Source organism: Adiantum capillus-veneris, chromosome 4 (genome assembly GCF_014529385.1).
Source record: "Adiantum capillus-veneris isolate H3 chromosome 4, ASM1452938v2, whole genome shotgun sequence".
Lineage (NCBI taxonomy): Eukaryota > Viridiplantae > Streptophyta > Polypodiopsida > Polypodiales > Pteridaceae > Adiantum > Adiantum capillus-veneris.
This window is the reverse complement of record NC_140934.1, coordinates 118,994,825-119,010,041: the sequence shown is the minus strand read 5'-3', so window position 1 is coordinate 119,010,041 and position 15,217 is coordinate 118,994,825. Positions and strand designations below refer to the sequence as shown.

Sequence of the window (15,217 nt, the reverse complement as noted above, 5' to 3'; positions counted from 1 at the left end):
GGTAGTGAATAATAATTTTTTTTTCACAACTTTGTTTCAAAAGACCATCTATAGAGTTTAAAGCAAGTCAAATCTCACCGAGAAAAATCCCAAGGGGCATATACTAAAGTATGGCATAGTTTTTTGACGCTACTATGTCCCGTTTTCTCTTTAGAATAGCAAAAAACTCGCCATATGCTAGGTAAATAGGAGCTACTTTAGTGGTATTTGCAATTGTAGTTTCTTCCATTGATGGAATTTAATAACAAAAAGACTTTAGGGTAGCTTATATTGGACATAATAGAAACTGATTAAAAAATATGTTATGCCCAAATAACATTTGCAGCTTCATTAGCTAACAATGTTTTCATGCACTCTTTGTATAAATTACCTTTTAGGTTGTTTCATTTATATCTTTCAACTATAACTATGTACTCGAAGTTCCTTAGATTACTAAAATGGAATGCTGGAGCCCAATAGAAAAATATTGAGTAGCTTTTCGATTTCATAAAATGAATATGATGACAACCATAAAGTTGAGATAATAAAGAAGAGCCACTTTACTGGCCACTATTAAAAGATAACATGCAAAGAGTACTTGTACTTGATTTTTAAAAAAAGTATAGATGTCTCCACTTTCACAAAGGGTTGCCAAACATTTTTTTTAATGCAGGACTCGTGTCTCGTGTGTGTGTGTGTGTGTTTTGTTGGGGGGGGGGGGGGGGGGGAGAAATTATTCAGAGAAAAAAAAAAGTGAGACAATCAAATTCTTTCAATATTAAAGAAAAGACAATACTTGAAGCTCTTTGGACCTTGAGGCTTTCTGCAGAAGAATTACAAAGGGCTTTTTGACAAAATAAAAAAATGTCATCGCCACTTTCTTTCTAAAAGATCCATGAATAAAGATCAAAATAAACATCAGCAATCTTGCATAGGATAATCATGGTTCATAAGGAATGTCTCTATGAAATTCCGCAAAGCATTTGTCGGGGCACAAGTGAATATTGCATGCTTCAGACTTCAACTTGGTGCACTTTGTATGCCACCTCTTTGGCGCATCATTCTCATCATTGACAGTATATTAATGTCGTTCACAACATTGCTTGCAATGATTATTTGAAGGCCCTTCAACCTTCACAAGAACACGCCTTCCTCCATATACATTAAATGCAACAATTGAAGCATGAACCCTTCGTGAACAGATGTTCCTCACAAAATACATTATCCACTAAAAGAGTTTGAAACTCCATAAGAAAATCATGGTGACTGATGTCTTTGTGCCAATGCTTGTATATAATGAAAGCATTTGTATACACAACATTCAATAATCCCCAAAAAGCCGTATGCCACCATTTCCAACATTGCATACTTTCTTCCACGGAATATGAAGAGCCAAGACACATTTGGTCAAATATATCACATCCCGCTTTCAAGCTATTGTACTTAACAATAGCTTCGGGGCATGGTAAAATTTCTTTTGCACATTTAACTTGTCTTTCACAAGTTACATTCCCCATACTATATACATTGCTAGCAACAAACACTGGTTTGGCATCTTGCCAACAACATGCAGACAAGCCATTCTTTCTGCAATATGCAAACTGTGAGGAGCCCAGCATTGCTCCCTTCTCCAACCATGCATACTCTTTGGGCCAAAATTTTTATTTGTAGACACAACCATAGTTCCAATGCTAGCATACCCATTAAAAGTTAACCATTGGAGCAATCGAAAAGAGGTAAATCCTCTATCCATGAACACATGATTACCTTTGCTTGGGAGGGAACTCATCAAATTTTTAACCATTGCAAACCCCAACCCTTCCTTTCGAGGAATTTTATCATAAACATGAAAATGATAATTATATGCAGTTTTAGAGTCACAAAGGCTATAAAAACCTCAATGCCAAACTTATGAGGTTTTAACGATAGGTACATGCGGATTGGATCTCTTTTATTTCTAGTTGGTATAATTCTTTCATCGACAGTAACTTCTCAACCCACTTGGTAGCATTCTTTAAAAGTTTTATTCAAGATCCCTTCTAATTCTAAAAATTGCAAGGAGCGATACTCTCTGGTCTTCTTATCTTGAGGCCTATGATTATTGTCTCTCAAGTGTAAAAATCTCTTTATTTGTTGAAAGCGATTTAAGTGACATTTTCTCCCAAAATCGGGATATCTCACTGCACCTTTAATATCCCCCCTCCAATAACCCTCCGTGTTTGGTAGAGCTTGTAGAGTCCTTGCCAACACCAAGGTCAAGAACCTAAAGAAAGATTGCCTATCTAGGCCTTCCCACCTTCTCATGGTAGTATACTTTTCTCTTGTTGCATGCCTGACATCATCTGCATAACAGTTTTCTTCTTTGATGATTGCATCTACAATCTCCAAAGGAAATAAAGATGTAAAAAGCTGAAATGCACTCAATTGCTTTTGGGATGAAATCAATGGTTTAAAGTCCGGCATACATTCAGGAAATGAGAAAAAGTATTTGGTGGCTCTCTCTCTCTCTTCCCTCTCCACCCATCCATTCCAAGATTTGAAATGGAGTTTCATTTTGACACACTCTAATATCCTCAGACTCTTGCTCAATAGAACTATCATCCACTTCCTCAAATTCCATATCTGAGTTTTCCTCACTAGCATGAGGCATGACATCACTTTGCATTATTTTGGCCTTTTTAGGCCCTCCTTGAGTTTTGGACACCATAACATTGCTACATTAACCCTTTTCCAAAGGAGTGGGGGAGGAACATTCATTTGCAAGCATGCACAATGCATACATCCCATTACAATCACTATTAATAGGAGAGGCATATGCACTATTTTCTACATCTTTATCTTTATCATGCATTTCAATCATATCAACAACCTCTTTCCCTTTACTATTATGTCCAGTTTTGGATTGAGAATATACATTCAATCCATCCACATCATACATCAAAGAATCTACATCGTTATGCTCCTCAATTCTCACACGCCTCCTCCCATTAGCAAAAACATCAGGGTGTTTACATGCATTGTTCTCATTTTCCATGCTTACATTGTTTTCTCTTTCAATTACACTCTCCTGCAAACCATCCTGAAATGCAACATCATCACTAATCAAAAACTATTTGACAATACTTTCATTCAAATCGTATAGCACTTTTTCACCACCCATCAAATTTTGCACGCCAATTTTCTTCTCATGATCACACTCAACTATCTTACCAGTAAAGTACTTCTTTCTATGTGCTTTCTTTCCGAACTCTTGTTCTGCCAAATCTTTTCCCCACCAACATGCGGGAACCTTAACGTGTTTCCACTTGTGCGGAAAGCTCGTGCTAGTTGAAGCTGTAAGAACCATCTATACATAAACCACATACAATAGCTTGTATTAAACAATTGGTTAATTTTCATAGCCTACATTGGTTTTCTCACATTGTGAAAGGGAATTATTACAACAAAAAGTAATGACCTTCTAAAAATACACTTCATGTTAAAAGGTTTCACTAAACTGTAAAAGGTTGAAATAACTTTTACTGTTTTCATTTTTCTGTATATACTTTTCAAAGTTGAAGAAAAAAACATAGCTTTCGTAAGCAGCCTTTCACGTTGAAAGTTCCAAAGTATCTTAAGGAGCCGATTGTGTTTACCTTCACGTAAGCGCTAGAGGCTTTGCCTTTGTAAGAAACTTTGTGGTACACTTGGAATTTTAGGTGTTGACACTTTTAATCTCAATCAACAACTTTCAACTGCAGAAAACACCCAGATTCAATGAAAACTACAAAAAACATGATTCAATAAAAAAGTAACTTAGTAAAAAAAGCCGCTCCTAATAAGGAAAGGATAGAGGAGTAAAAGACTTTGAAGTAAATGCTATAAAAATGGATAAAAGGCATTGACTTTGTTACATAGCCCATGGGAAAGAAAGAAAAGAGGGGCATGAGCTATTTCGTAAGAAGAAACATTTATATTGTGCTCATGTAAAAAGTGTTGTTGAACCAAGTCTCTGCACAGGAGCCAAGAAAGATTCCTATAAGGTTTCAAGATCTACATTAGAAATCCTAATATGTCACAAAGCAATGATGTCACAAAGCAATATTTTATGATTGTCACATATCATGTCAAAAACGATATATGAGTCCTAAAACAACTTGAATAAACTCTAGAGATAATTTACCTAAACAAAGGAGACTCTCCTCTGTCAACGTCACCTTCCCTATCTACCCTCACATAAAAAAATATGCTTTTAATTCCTCTTCCTTGCACCTGCAAGAGTAGAACAATGATTCAAATTAGCCTAGAGAAAGAGATATGTAGAGAGAGAGAGAGAGAGTACCTTAGCATAGATGGGATGGCTGCAATCTCCACTGTTGAAGAATATTGTGTTTCCATTTGCCAAAACCATCAAGAGCAGGGAACTAAGGCAATATGTGGTGCTAGTGTGTGGGTATGGGTATGTGTGTGTGTGTGTGTGTGTGTGTGTGTGTGTGAGAGAGAGAGAGAGAGAGAGAGAGAAGGGAGGGGTGGGGGAGAGCTTGGATCTCTTGCTACAACACACGTAGAGGCAAGAGAAGGAGAGAAAATAGTGTTGTGAAAAAAAGAGGGAGAATGTGTCCATTCTCCCTTGTAGATATTGAGAGGTGTTGGTGAGCGGTCACAATTCAGTATACGAAGAGAATAAATGTCTTATCTTTTAGTAGATACAATAAACTCGTAGTCTTTTAGTATAAGGCAAGTAGTCTTTATCAAATGGATCCCACAAGCTCTTTTGAACGTTTATCTGTGTGGTGGGGTTTGAAGCACAAAATCCACTATATTAACACCTTACTATATTTTGCTCCAAAAGTGAATTGTGCTTGAAATCTTAGTATGAAGTGGCCTACATGTGAATAAACTCTTATAGCACTTTGCTTCATATGTCAAAAGATATTCGCAAAAAACAAAGGGTCGTTCTTAGAGCCATTTTTATGGCTGAAGCCACAAAAGTGGCTCATTACAGGACTACTGCTAAGGTATCCCATTGCACTTTGTCTCTAGTGGAAGGGAATAGGAGCTTTAGAATAAGAAGGAAAATATGATTTCAAAGGTTACATAAATTGAGAAACATACTTTTTTTTTGCTCATAATGCTTGTTCCCGACTTCAAAGGGAGGGTAGGCTCTTGCCAAGAACGGCGTGATGAGCATGCTCGATAGCTTGCATATGAAAATTTGCCCATATTATCTTCTCCCAATACTCCTTTCTCATGGTTTGCTTTGTGCAAGCCATTAGAGAAAATATGACCCCAAAAGGGCCCCTTAGTGTGATCTTTTCATAGATATGCTACATGATATAGTTTTGAGCTATGCAGATATGTGCTATCCATGCCCCCCCCCCCCCCCCCCCCCCCCCCCCCCCTATGTCTTATTGTTGATTGAAATTTGATTGGTTGCTCTTACAATGCCTTATTGGGGTTCATATTTTTCCTAATGCCATAAAAAACTACAAGATTGATTAGATAATGATTAATAGTAAAAACAAGATAGTAAAACAGGGACTTCATGGCTAAAGAATGCTTGTCTTTTGGCATAGCTCCACTAATCTCCTTCATTTTCCTAGTGGAAATTCTTCACCTTCTTGTCAAGATCCTTCTATAGAGATTTCCTCTATGTAATGAGATTGTCTGTCTATTTGAGTGCATCAAGTTGATGATCTCTAATTGGCGAGGTTGTGCTTCATGGTCTTTAAATTGATGCATCTTACCTAGTGTGTGAATGAGATTAACAAGTTATCTTTCAATCCTAAATACTTCTTAAGGACATGTGTCATGATTCTGGGTTATTTCTTGTCATAACTTTTAGGAAACCTGCAACAAATATTTCACTTCAATAATGATTCTTCATGAATGGGTGAATGAGGTCTATAAATCTTACCCCTAGAGGGCTTGTTTAAGTCATCTTTGCTCTCAAATCAAACTCTCTTAGAGTAATGACACCTCTTGTGTTACACTTTTGGATGTTAAATGGATCCCTTTCATATAGATTTTGAGAGCAAAGAGCCCAATCAGAAACATCGAACAAGTTGTTTGAGTTTCTTTATCAAATTAGCCAGTTGACACTGGAAAGTTGTTTGAGTTTCTTTATCAAACTGATTGTGGTTGATTGCTTGTCATATTTTCAGACAACACACAAAAAATATTACACTTCAATAATGATAGGGCATGAATGGGTGAATGGGGTCTATAAATCCTACCCCTAGAATGCTTGTTCTAGTCATCTTCACTCTCCAATCAAATTATCTTAAGACTGATGGAAACCTCTCTAAATTAAAAGGATACTTTTTATATCTATTTTGAGAGAAAAGAGCCACACTCAAAAACATCCGAAAGTTTTTTCGGGTTTCTTTATAAAATGGGCCACCCAAAACCTACTCGTAAAATTGGAAGACCACCACATGAATTCAAAGGGGCCTTAGTTGTGGTGGAGATGTTACTGAGTGAAGGGAGATTGTACAGGTTGTGAAAAGTGCATAAATTCCTAAAGGTGCCCTAGCTAGTCATGTTTTGCCTACTTTGCAAACTTGTAAGATGCATTACATCCTTTTGAACGATTTGATGGAACATTTTATATGGCATGGGGACTGTTGCCTTGCCATTATTGCTCAAAATTTGCCCACATTTCAAATTTTGTGAGATACATTACATGCTTTTGAATTATTTGATGAAACTTTTTATATGGCATGGGGATTGTTGCCTTGCCATTTTTTCAATTTATTCTTCTATAGGTAATTGAGATTCTAATTTTTTTGTTTGTAATAAAGAAGAAAAGAATATCTTAGACGGGAAGTAGCTAGCACGCATGTGTCTATATCATTTCAGGTAAAACTTGAGACCACCTTGCATCACACAAAGATGTCCTTGCATCTTACATCAAACTTGAGATCCCTTTGTATCAAACAAGGGAGTAAACCAAACGGGTGTCCCTTCCACCAATAGAGGAATTTGAGGTTGGATCTCAAATGAATCTAGAAGTAGAATCATATTGGGGAGACAAAGGATCTGTACAGTCTTTGGACAGTTAACCCCATTTGCTAAGAACACTATCATCCTATACGGGAGAGTACGAGGCCAAGTTAGATGTTGTTCCAGTCCCATCACAGAGGCTGCCTCCCAAGAAGGTCATTGATTCAAAAGGGCTGATAGACATTTTGTCAGCACTAGTCACATGTACGACAACATTAGCCGAGTTTCTCGTAATTTGACCAAACATGTCGGATATTGTGGGAAAATGCCTAGAGAAATTTGGTGTTAAAAAAACAATGACTCAAATCAAGGAAGGGATTAGAGAGCTGAAAATGCCTCAGCTAAATACTAGACCAGTGCCATTAAACAAGGTTGGAGAGTATTATGAGGGAGAAGATGGGATCACCACTCTTCCCATGGAATTCCAAGGTGTAAAAACCATGGCAATTCTTGACAGCGGAGCTAGTGTTTCCATTGCAGCAAAAGAGGTATGAAAAAATGGAAAAAACTAGCAATCAGAGCTACTAGGATGAAATTGCATCTTGTAGATGGACACATGGAAAAGCCCATAGGACTGCTAGAAAAAATGGGGAAAACTAGAAATGAGAGCTACTAGGATGAAATTGCATATTGTAGATGGACACATGGAAAAGCACATAGGACTGCTAGAAAAAGCAGTTGTTACTTCTTGTGAAATTGAATATGAGCAAACTTTTGCTATTGTTGACTTCGGCAAGAAAAAAAACTATGATATTATTCTAGGAAGACTATTCACGCAACAGTTGAAAATGGTCCAAGATTGGGGTTATGAGACTATATCTACTTGAGATATATGAAAACCAAGACAAGGATAGATTTGAAGGACCATAGTTACAGGGATGTGACGAGAATACCTATTGGAGGAGTTTGATTCCGCTACTGTAGCAGGATCAAAACTTCTAGCATGGTTGGGTAAGCCTAAAGAACTGTGGATGTGTGGGGTTTCGCAATGTGGAAGCTTAAAGAGAGAGGAAGGCATCCTAGAAAAGGCAATTGAAGATACGGATTACATCCCAGAACCCTTTCCCGAGGAATCTTAAGAGCCACTTGAATGGGAACACGTCTTGGCTACTCTTGATGTGTGCGCTATTCAAGACGATCCAACAACAAAGATTTGTGATTAAGATGCTATGATGTCATTCTTTATATTGTAGTGAGTGTAATCTAGGAAAACAAAGACGAACAAGAAGAAGAGTTCTACGACTCTGCAGAACACTTGGAGCTTTAAGAAAATGCCAACAATGGATATCCAGACAACCAAGTAGGTGACAAGAATCAAACTTTAACAAATGCACAGTTTTATGATTGTCCAAATCAAAAACCCAGGAACTAATGTCACTGCTACAAGAAAAAAATGCATCAAAAGTGTATTCCAAAATCCTCAGTTGAAACGCAACTGTAACAAGAACCCTGATACGTGGCTCCTATACATGAAGAAAAAACTCAACCAAGAAGAACAGAGCCATGTCAATGAGCTAACAATGCGCTAATCAAGTGGATATAAAAATTATTCCAAAAACAACAGTCTAAGAGCAAACAGACAACAACTTTCCATAACCAAGCAAAACACAATGGGAAAGTGCTAGAATGTAACCTTGTTGAGGATAGCAACGATAGTGATGATTCTTTTGACATACCCTACCAGCAACTCAGATCATCACGATCATTAGCATCTTTAGTGACAGCCAAAGAAGGCCAAAAAGCAAAGAAAAACAATTCAGATCCAAAAAGTTTGACAAATTTGGATACCAAAGAGCCAGATTGGCCAAAGACAAGTGTGGATCAAGAAGACAAAGATCCTTGATGACAAATCACTAGATTCAACACCAAAAGAAAAACCGTCAAAGCTTGCAAGAACATCTAAGAAAAACACAAAGTTGTAAGCTTTTGCAAATCACATTTGGGTTTCAAAAAAGTTGATTCAAGCACAAAGAGGTCAAGAATTCATTTGGATTCCAAAACAGTTAGAGCATCAACTCCCAAAGTCTAAATCTTGTCCTCAACCTGCAAGCCTACAAGGACTTAAGAAAAGACCGCTGAAGACTCACACAAAGACAAGGTGGATCCCAAAGAGGTCTCTTCAAACACACACGAAGCAGGCACAAGTATGGGTTCCCAAACAAGAAACATCAACAAAACAACCAGTAAGCATGATGAAGTGGGTCCCAAAGGAAACTAATAAAACTATTGTAGCTGCACCGTCGCTTGAATTCTTTCAATTCCTCCTACAATTACAATACAGTTAGAAGAGAACACACTCTGAGGAACAATGCCAAATACGACAACCAACCACAAGGCTAAAATGGATCCCAAAGAAGCATCAACCACATAAGTAAACCTTTGAAAAAAATTCTACAATCTTCCATCAAGCAAAATGGCATAGAAGCTTCAAACAACATCACATTGCCTAGAATAGAAAGCCTTGCCAACAAATGCCAATAAGCAAATTGCTTATACCCACATCTTGCACAACATGAATCTTTTCCATGCATTGATTGTGTATGCATAATAGGTCTACATTACAAGTTCTGAGTAGGCACACTTTTTTATTGCCCAAGCACAACACGTACCCTTGGAAATACCTTGTCTTCTAGGAGGACTCCAAAGGGGGGGGGGGGGGGGGGGGGGGGGGGGGGGGGGGGGGGGGGCATTCTAAATGCAGACCTAATATATGAATGTTAGAGGGCAATGTTTTGTGAGTTGTATTGAATTTTTGCATTTGATAGTGATAATTTTTTGACAAAATTTAGAGTATATGCCCTCATAATAGCGTTATAAGAGGATTACCGTGACAAAAGCCATATATGAGCCCCTAGGGACATTGTATAGTGTACATAGCATTTAGAATTCTATTCAAATGTTTTGATTTTTGTTGAGTCCAATTTTGGTTTTATTTAGTTGTTTTTGAGATTTTCTAGAAAAAAAAGATTAAAAAATCCGTAATCCAGATGAAGAATAGAGTGAAGAAATGCCTAACCAGTGCAAAGCGAAGAAGGTCCAAGAAAATGATGACATTTCATGAAGCATGTCTCAAACTCCATACGCACAATGGGTGATGTCCGAGGTAAGAAAAGAATTCTGATTAGTCATCAACAACAATATGAGGCCTAAAATGATCGAGAATGGTCATCAAACTTTGGGATGGACTACAAGGACAAAGGATGTGGGTGATGCGACTAAAAAAAATCACCCATCAATTGTAAAGTTGCCTACCAAACACTTCATGCAACTACAAGGCCATATATAGGAAGTAGATCTTTATATTGGAAATCTTCTATCTTGTATGTGACTTAATGAAGCCCAACAAACAAAAAGAACTAACAATACCGACAAGAACAAAAGGGAAAAAAAATGACAAATTAGTCATTTTTTGCAATAAATATATGCAAGATCAACGAGGGATCAAGCCAAACTTTGTAGGAGGCTATGAATAGAGAATACAAGCTAAGGGATTATAATTTTTTTAATAAAAGAAACTGTATAACCCCTGGCCTACATTTTTTTCAAATCTAAAGCCATGATAGCCATCTACATACCTTGTACATCATGTATATGAATTTTGGGGACAAATGGACAATAATAGCTCATCGATGGTTATCTATCGAGAATGATGTCATATAAAGCCCTTTTGAACCAATTTAGTAACTTGGGGAATTAAGTGGGGGTTGTCGAACTTTAGTTAAGTCATGTATCAAGGAGAAGCAGTTTAATGATTTACACATCACACAAAAGCTAACAGAGGCAAACACAACTTTGATCACCAACGAAGAAGAGCAAGAGCAAACACAAGTGGTAGACAAAACAACCTTCACAAGGTTACATATCTTGTCCTTGATGAGGCAGATCGCATGTTGGACATGGGGTTTGAACCTCAAATCAGAAAAACATTATCTCCTATATTCGGCCCAATAGACAAACTTTGCATTGAAGTGCAACTTGGCCTAAAGAAGTTGAAGGTTTAGCCAAAAAAATTCTACAGAATCCTTACAAAGTTGTTATTGGTTCACAAGATCTAAAAACCAATCATTCAATTCTATAGATTGTAGAAATTGTTTCTAAGAATGAGAAATATTCAAGATTGGAAAATTTACTGGACCGTTTCATGGATGTGAAGGATATAAAGTTCTTCATCAATTATGATTTTTCTGAATCATGTGAAGACTATGTACATTTGATTGGACAAACACGACAAGATCGTGCAATGGCTACAACCTATACTTTTTTTACATTAGCATAGCAACAACAAAGACCGCACTGACATCAACAACCAAGTCATGTCAGGGACAACATGAACTCAGAGGGGGGGAATGTTGACCGCCGCTGGGTCAACAACACGATATAACTCAAAAAAGCCTAATTTTTTAAGAGTTATGGAATGATGAGGATTATGGTTATAAACATCATTTGTAATAAGTAGGTAGTCTAGTTATAAAATTCGGGGCAAAATGGCACTTCCAGATTGTAAATACCAAGCCATTTGACCCCTCAAAATCTATTTCTGGTTAACCTAAGGTAACCTTAGTGTATAAGGTACCTAGGTCATTTTTGTAAGGACATACTTTTCCATAATCATAAGTTTTATGCTGTCCTTGATTGTGTGTGACAGGGAAAGAGAGAGTGTGAGCTTCATCTTGGTGCTACTCCCCGCTCGTTCATCACATTGGAGATCCGACTTCACCATTGTGGTAGTCTCGCCAAGAGCTACGCATCGACACTAAGCATTCCTCATGGAACAAAGCAAACACGCTCGTGCATCTATGAACTATTTATGACTGTGAGTATATCTGACGATGTCTATTTTCTACTTGTGCAAGCAGTCATTACAATCATGGCGACATAAGCTACGCATAGATACTCATAGATTTCAATTTCAGGCACTTTGAAATCTAGCTCTGTCTATATGTGCATTTTTTGCAGATGGGTCTAGAGTGAGGGTTGTGAGTTTAGAGACTTGGGACAGGTGTATCCTAGTAAGGGGATGATGTTCCTTAAGTTTCGTACAATTTTGGCATGATTTAGTGAGCTTCCTTCCGTTTGTGTGTATGTGGGTTTGAGTGGTGTAGTTGAGAGTACTGAGATTCTAGATTATGGTTTAGTGAGCTTTCCAGAGTGCTGTATGCCATAGGATGGTCTTAGCCTGACAAGCTAAAGAGATTTCCTCTGTGTGCCTATCGTGTCATCTGTGTCATAGATTGACATTATGTTGATCTAGGTTGTGTTGCATGAACTTTATGGGTGGTGTGATTTTCTCTCACAACATTGGTGCTGCAAGTTACCAGCTTGGGGAATCAAGTGGGGTTTGTCAAGCTTTAATTAAGCCATGTATCAAGTGGAAGCAATATAATGATTTACACATCACACAAAAGCTAACAGTGGAAAATGCAACTTTGATCACCTTGATGCAGGAACAAAGGAGTCACCAACGAAGAAGAGCAAACACAAGTGGGGACAAACCAACCTTCACAGGGTTACATATCTTATCCTTGATGAGGCATATCAAATGTTGGACATGGGTTTTGAACCTCAAATCAAAAAAACATTATCTCCTAGATTCGGCCCGATAAATAGACTTTGCATTGGAGTGCAACTTGGCCTAAAGAAGTTGAAGGTTTAGCCAAAAAATTCCTACAGAATCCTTACAAAGCTGTCATTAGTTCACAAGATTTGAAAGACAATCATTCAATTCTACAGATTGTAGAAATTGTTTTTGAGGATGAGAACTATTCAAGATTGGTAGATTTACTGGACCGTTTCATGGATGTGAAGGACATAAAGTTCGTCATCAATTATGATTTTCTTGAATCATGTGAAGACTATGTACATCCGGTTGTAGAAATTGTTTTTGAGGATGAGAAATATTCAAGATTGGTAGATTTACTAGACCGTTTCATGGATGTGAAGGACATAAAGTTCGTCATCAATTATGATTTTCTTGAATCATGTGAAGACTATGTACGTCCGATTGGATGAACATGACAAGCTCATGAAAAGGCTACAACTATACTTTCTTTACATTCGCAAAGCGACAACGAAGACCGCACCGACATCGACAACCAAGTCATGTCAGGGATGACATGAACTCGCAGGGGGGGGAAATCATGGCCTTACATGGAAAAATCATTTTTACAATCCCAAAAATCCATCAAATACGCAAACCTTGTACCGTGGTGCATGAAATTTCCTTGCTCCCCCCCAAGACTCATTAAACTCCCCCCTCGTGGTTTTTTGGTACATATCTTGCTACATTGGGTCATAATGTGCCCCAAAACATTGGACCTCACATGCAAAAGTCATCTTTTCAATCCAAAAAGGTAGCAATCTTGCTTCTCAGCATTGTATTACCACATGAAACTCTATTTTAATGCCATCCCACCCCCACAATGGCCATAATTTGGATTTGCTTTCCTTTAGCATCTTTGGACTCTGCAAAACACCACTTCAATACTTAATGTTTAGACATCCCTCCACAATATTATAAAACCCAAATTCAATCTGTTTTTCTACATTCATGTAGTGTGTGTTGTGTAGAGAAGTTCCCAAAACTCGATTCTCTCCATCATTTTCCATTTAACATCGGCCTTCAATAATTTTGGGAAAAGTTTGATAGTAATTCTCAAGAGGACTAAAGGTGAAACCCTTTTATTGAAACATGTTTAATGCATAGACAAGCCGGAAAATAATAATAGTAAACTAAACCAAGGACTAAAGGTGCATTTCCATGTCCATCGTTAAGAACAAATCTATCAAACCGCATGCAATTTTATTAAATCATATATGTAGATCACAAGTCAACAGAGATACATTGACAAAAAGGGTTTTTATATTCCATTTTTAAAAAAGTCATAAAATAAAGGGTCATTTTATTCATTAAAACATATTCAAAAGGGATTTTTTAATATTTCATAAATGCATGTTATATAAGGGGTTTTGAAAAGTGCACCCTCCGAGGTCATCTCTCATGTCCACCATTTGCCTGTTAGATGTTCTTGTTAGGAAATTTGACGTAGCTAAGTAGATAATTGAGTAGATTAATTCATGGAGAGAGATAATTTTTGCACACAAAAGATTATAGATTAGAGAGAGAGAGAGAGAGAGAGAGAGAGAGAGAGAGAGAGAGAGAGTACACACAATATACATGGTTCACCCAATGTGAGCTACTACGTCCACGGGAAAACATCCACTCAATGGCTTTAGTACTTTAAAACAAGAAGTAGATTACAAAGAGAGTATACCCTTTTGGAGCTCCCGCCTTGCCTCACTCTCACCACCTCACATCAACTTCACAATACAACACAATGCTTTAAAATACGTTTTTGTGTGTAGAAGAGGCCTCCTTTTATAGGCCAAAAGGGCTGCCCTCTCTCATGAGAGGTAGACATGTGTAGCTGCCCTTGCGTAGATAGGTCCAAATTGGACCCTCCAATCCGCCCATGTGTGGCCGTCGTTAAGAAGACAAGTTCTCCTTTGAATTCGACCACCGCCATCGGCCATTGACTTCCAACCACCGACCACCGGCCATTGACTACCGATTGGCCGATGGCCAATTGACCGGCTAACCGATCGATCGTTTTCTGACCACTTTTCGACCGCCATCTAGCCATAATATTCCGACGAAAAGGAATATTCCGACGGAGCAAAGTGAAAATTTTGGTTTTTAGCGAGTGATTTTTCTTCACGCTCAATGGCTTCTCCTCATAACGGGGCCCTTACAAATGTGCGTTTTTAATATAAAAATTACAAGGGGTAAATCAGGCTCCATACTTAACAATCTTCCACTTGGAGACTTACTTACTGCTTCCGCCCAAAGCTCAAGCGGTAAGCCTACATGTAGCCGCATGCTTCGTGCTTGCTCCATGATTGTTCTGTTCATCCTTTCCAAAATCCCATTTTGTTGAGGTGTCCTTGGGGTTGTCTTTTGCCTCGGAATGCCATTGCTAGCACAAAAGCTTTCAAAATCTTGGCTACAATATTCGCCTCCATTGTCGGATCTGAGGCATTTAACCTTAGTACCTATTTTATTTTCCACAAGGGCTTTCCACCTTTGAAATATGAAAAACACAACGGATTTATTCTTCATTACATAAACCCATGCTTTCCTAGTCTCATCGTCTATGAATGTTACATAGTACAGTGAGCCACCAAGTGATGGTGTACTTGCAAGACCCCAAACATCAGAATGAACCAACTCAAGTTTTTTATTTTTCTTTCATTTCCT

The 15,217-nt window shown here is 37.8% G+C and overlaps 1 protein-coding gene across 1 annotated transcript; it reads right to left on the bottom strand.

Moving 5' to 3' along the window:
- Nucleotides 1-739: 739 nt before the first annotated feature.
- On the bottom strand, nt 740-3,333 carry LOC147459888 (uncharacterized). Its single transcript, XM_086511068.1, has 2 exons — nt 3,190-3,333; nt 740-3,058 (listed from the first exon to the last, which is right to left on the bottom strand). Exons 1-2 carry the CDS (start codon nt 3,331-3,333, stop codon nt 2,699-2,701), a joined length of 504 nt encoding a protein of 167 aa, XP_086367194.1. The 3' UTR covers nt 740-2,698.
- Between the last annotated feature and the right edge of the window lie 11,884 nt (nt 3,334-15,217).

Excerpts from the sequence above, each read along its gene's own strand:
- LOC147459888 (XM_086511068.1), bottom strand. The coding sequence starts at position 3,333 with ATGTATAGATGGTTCTTACAGCTTCAACTAGCACGAGCTTTCCGCACA. Across the intron at positions 3,059-3,189 it reads TAGAAAGAAGTACTTTACTG|GATGGTTTGCAGGAGAGTGT; the intron begins GTAAGATAGTTG and ends GTTGCATTTCAG.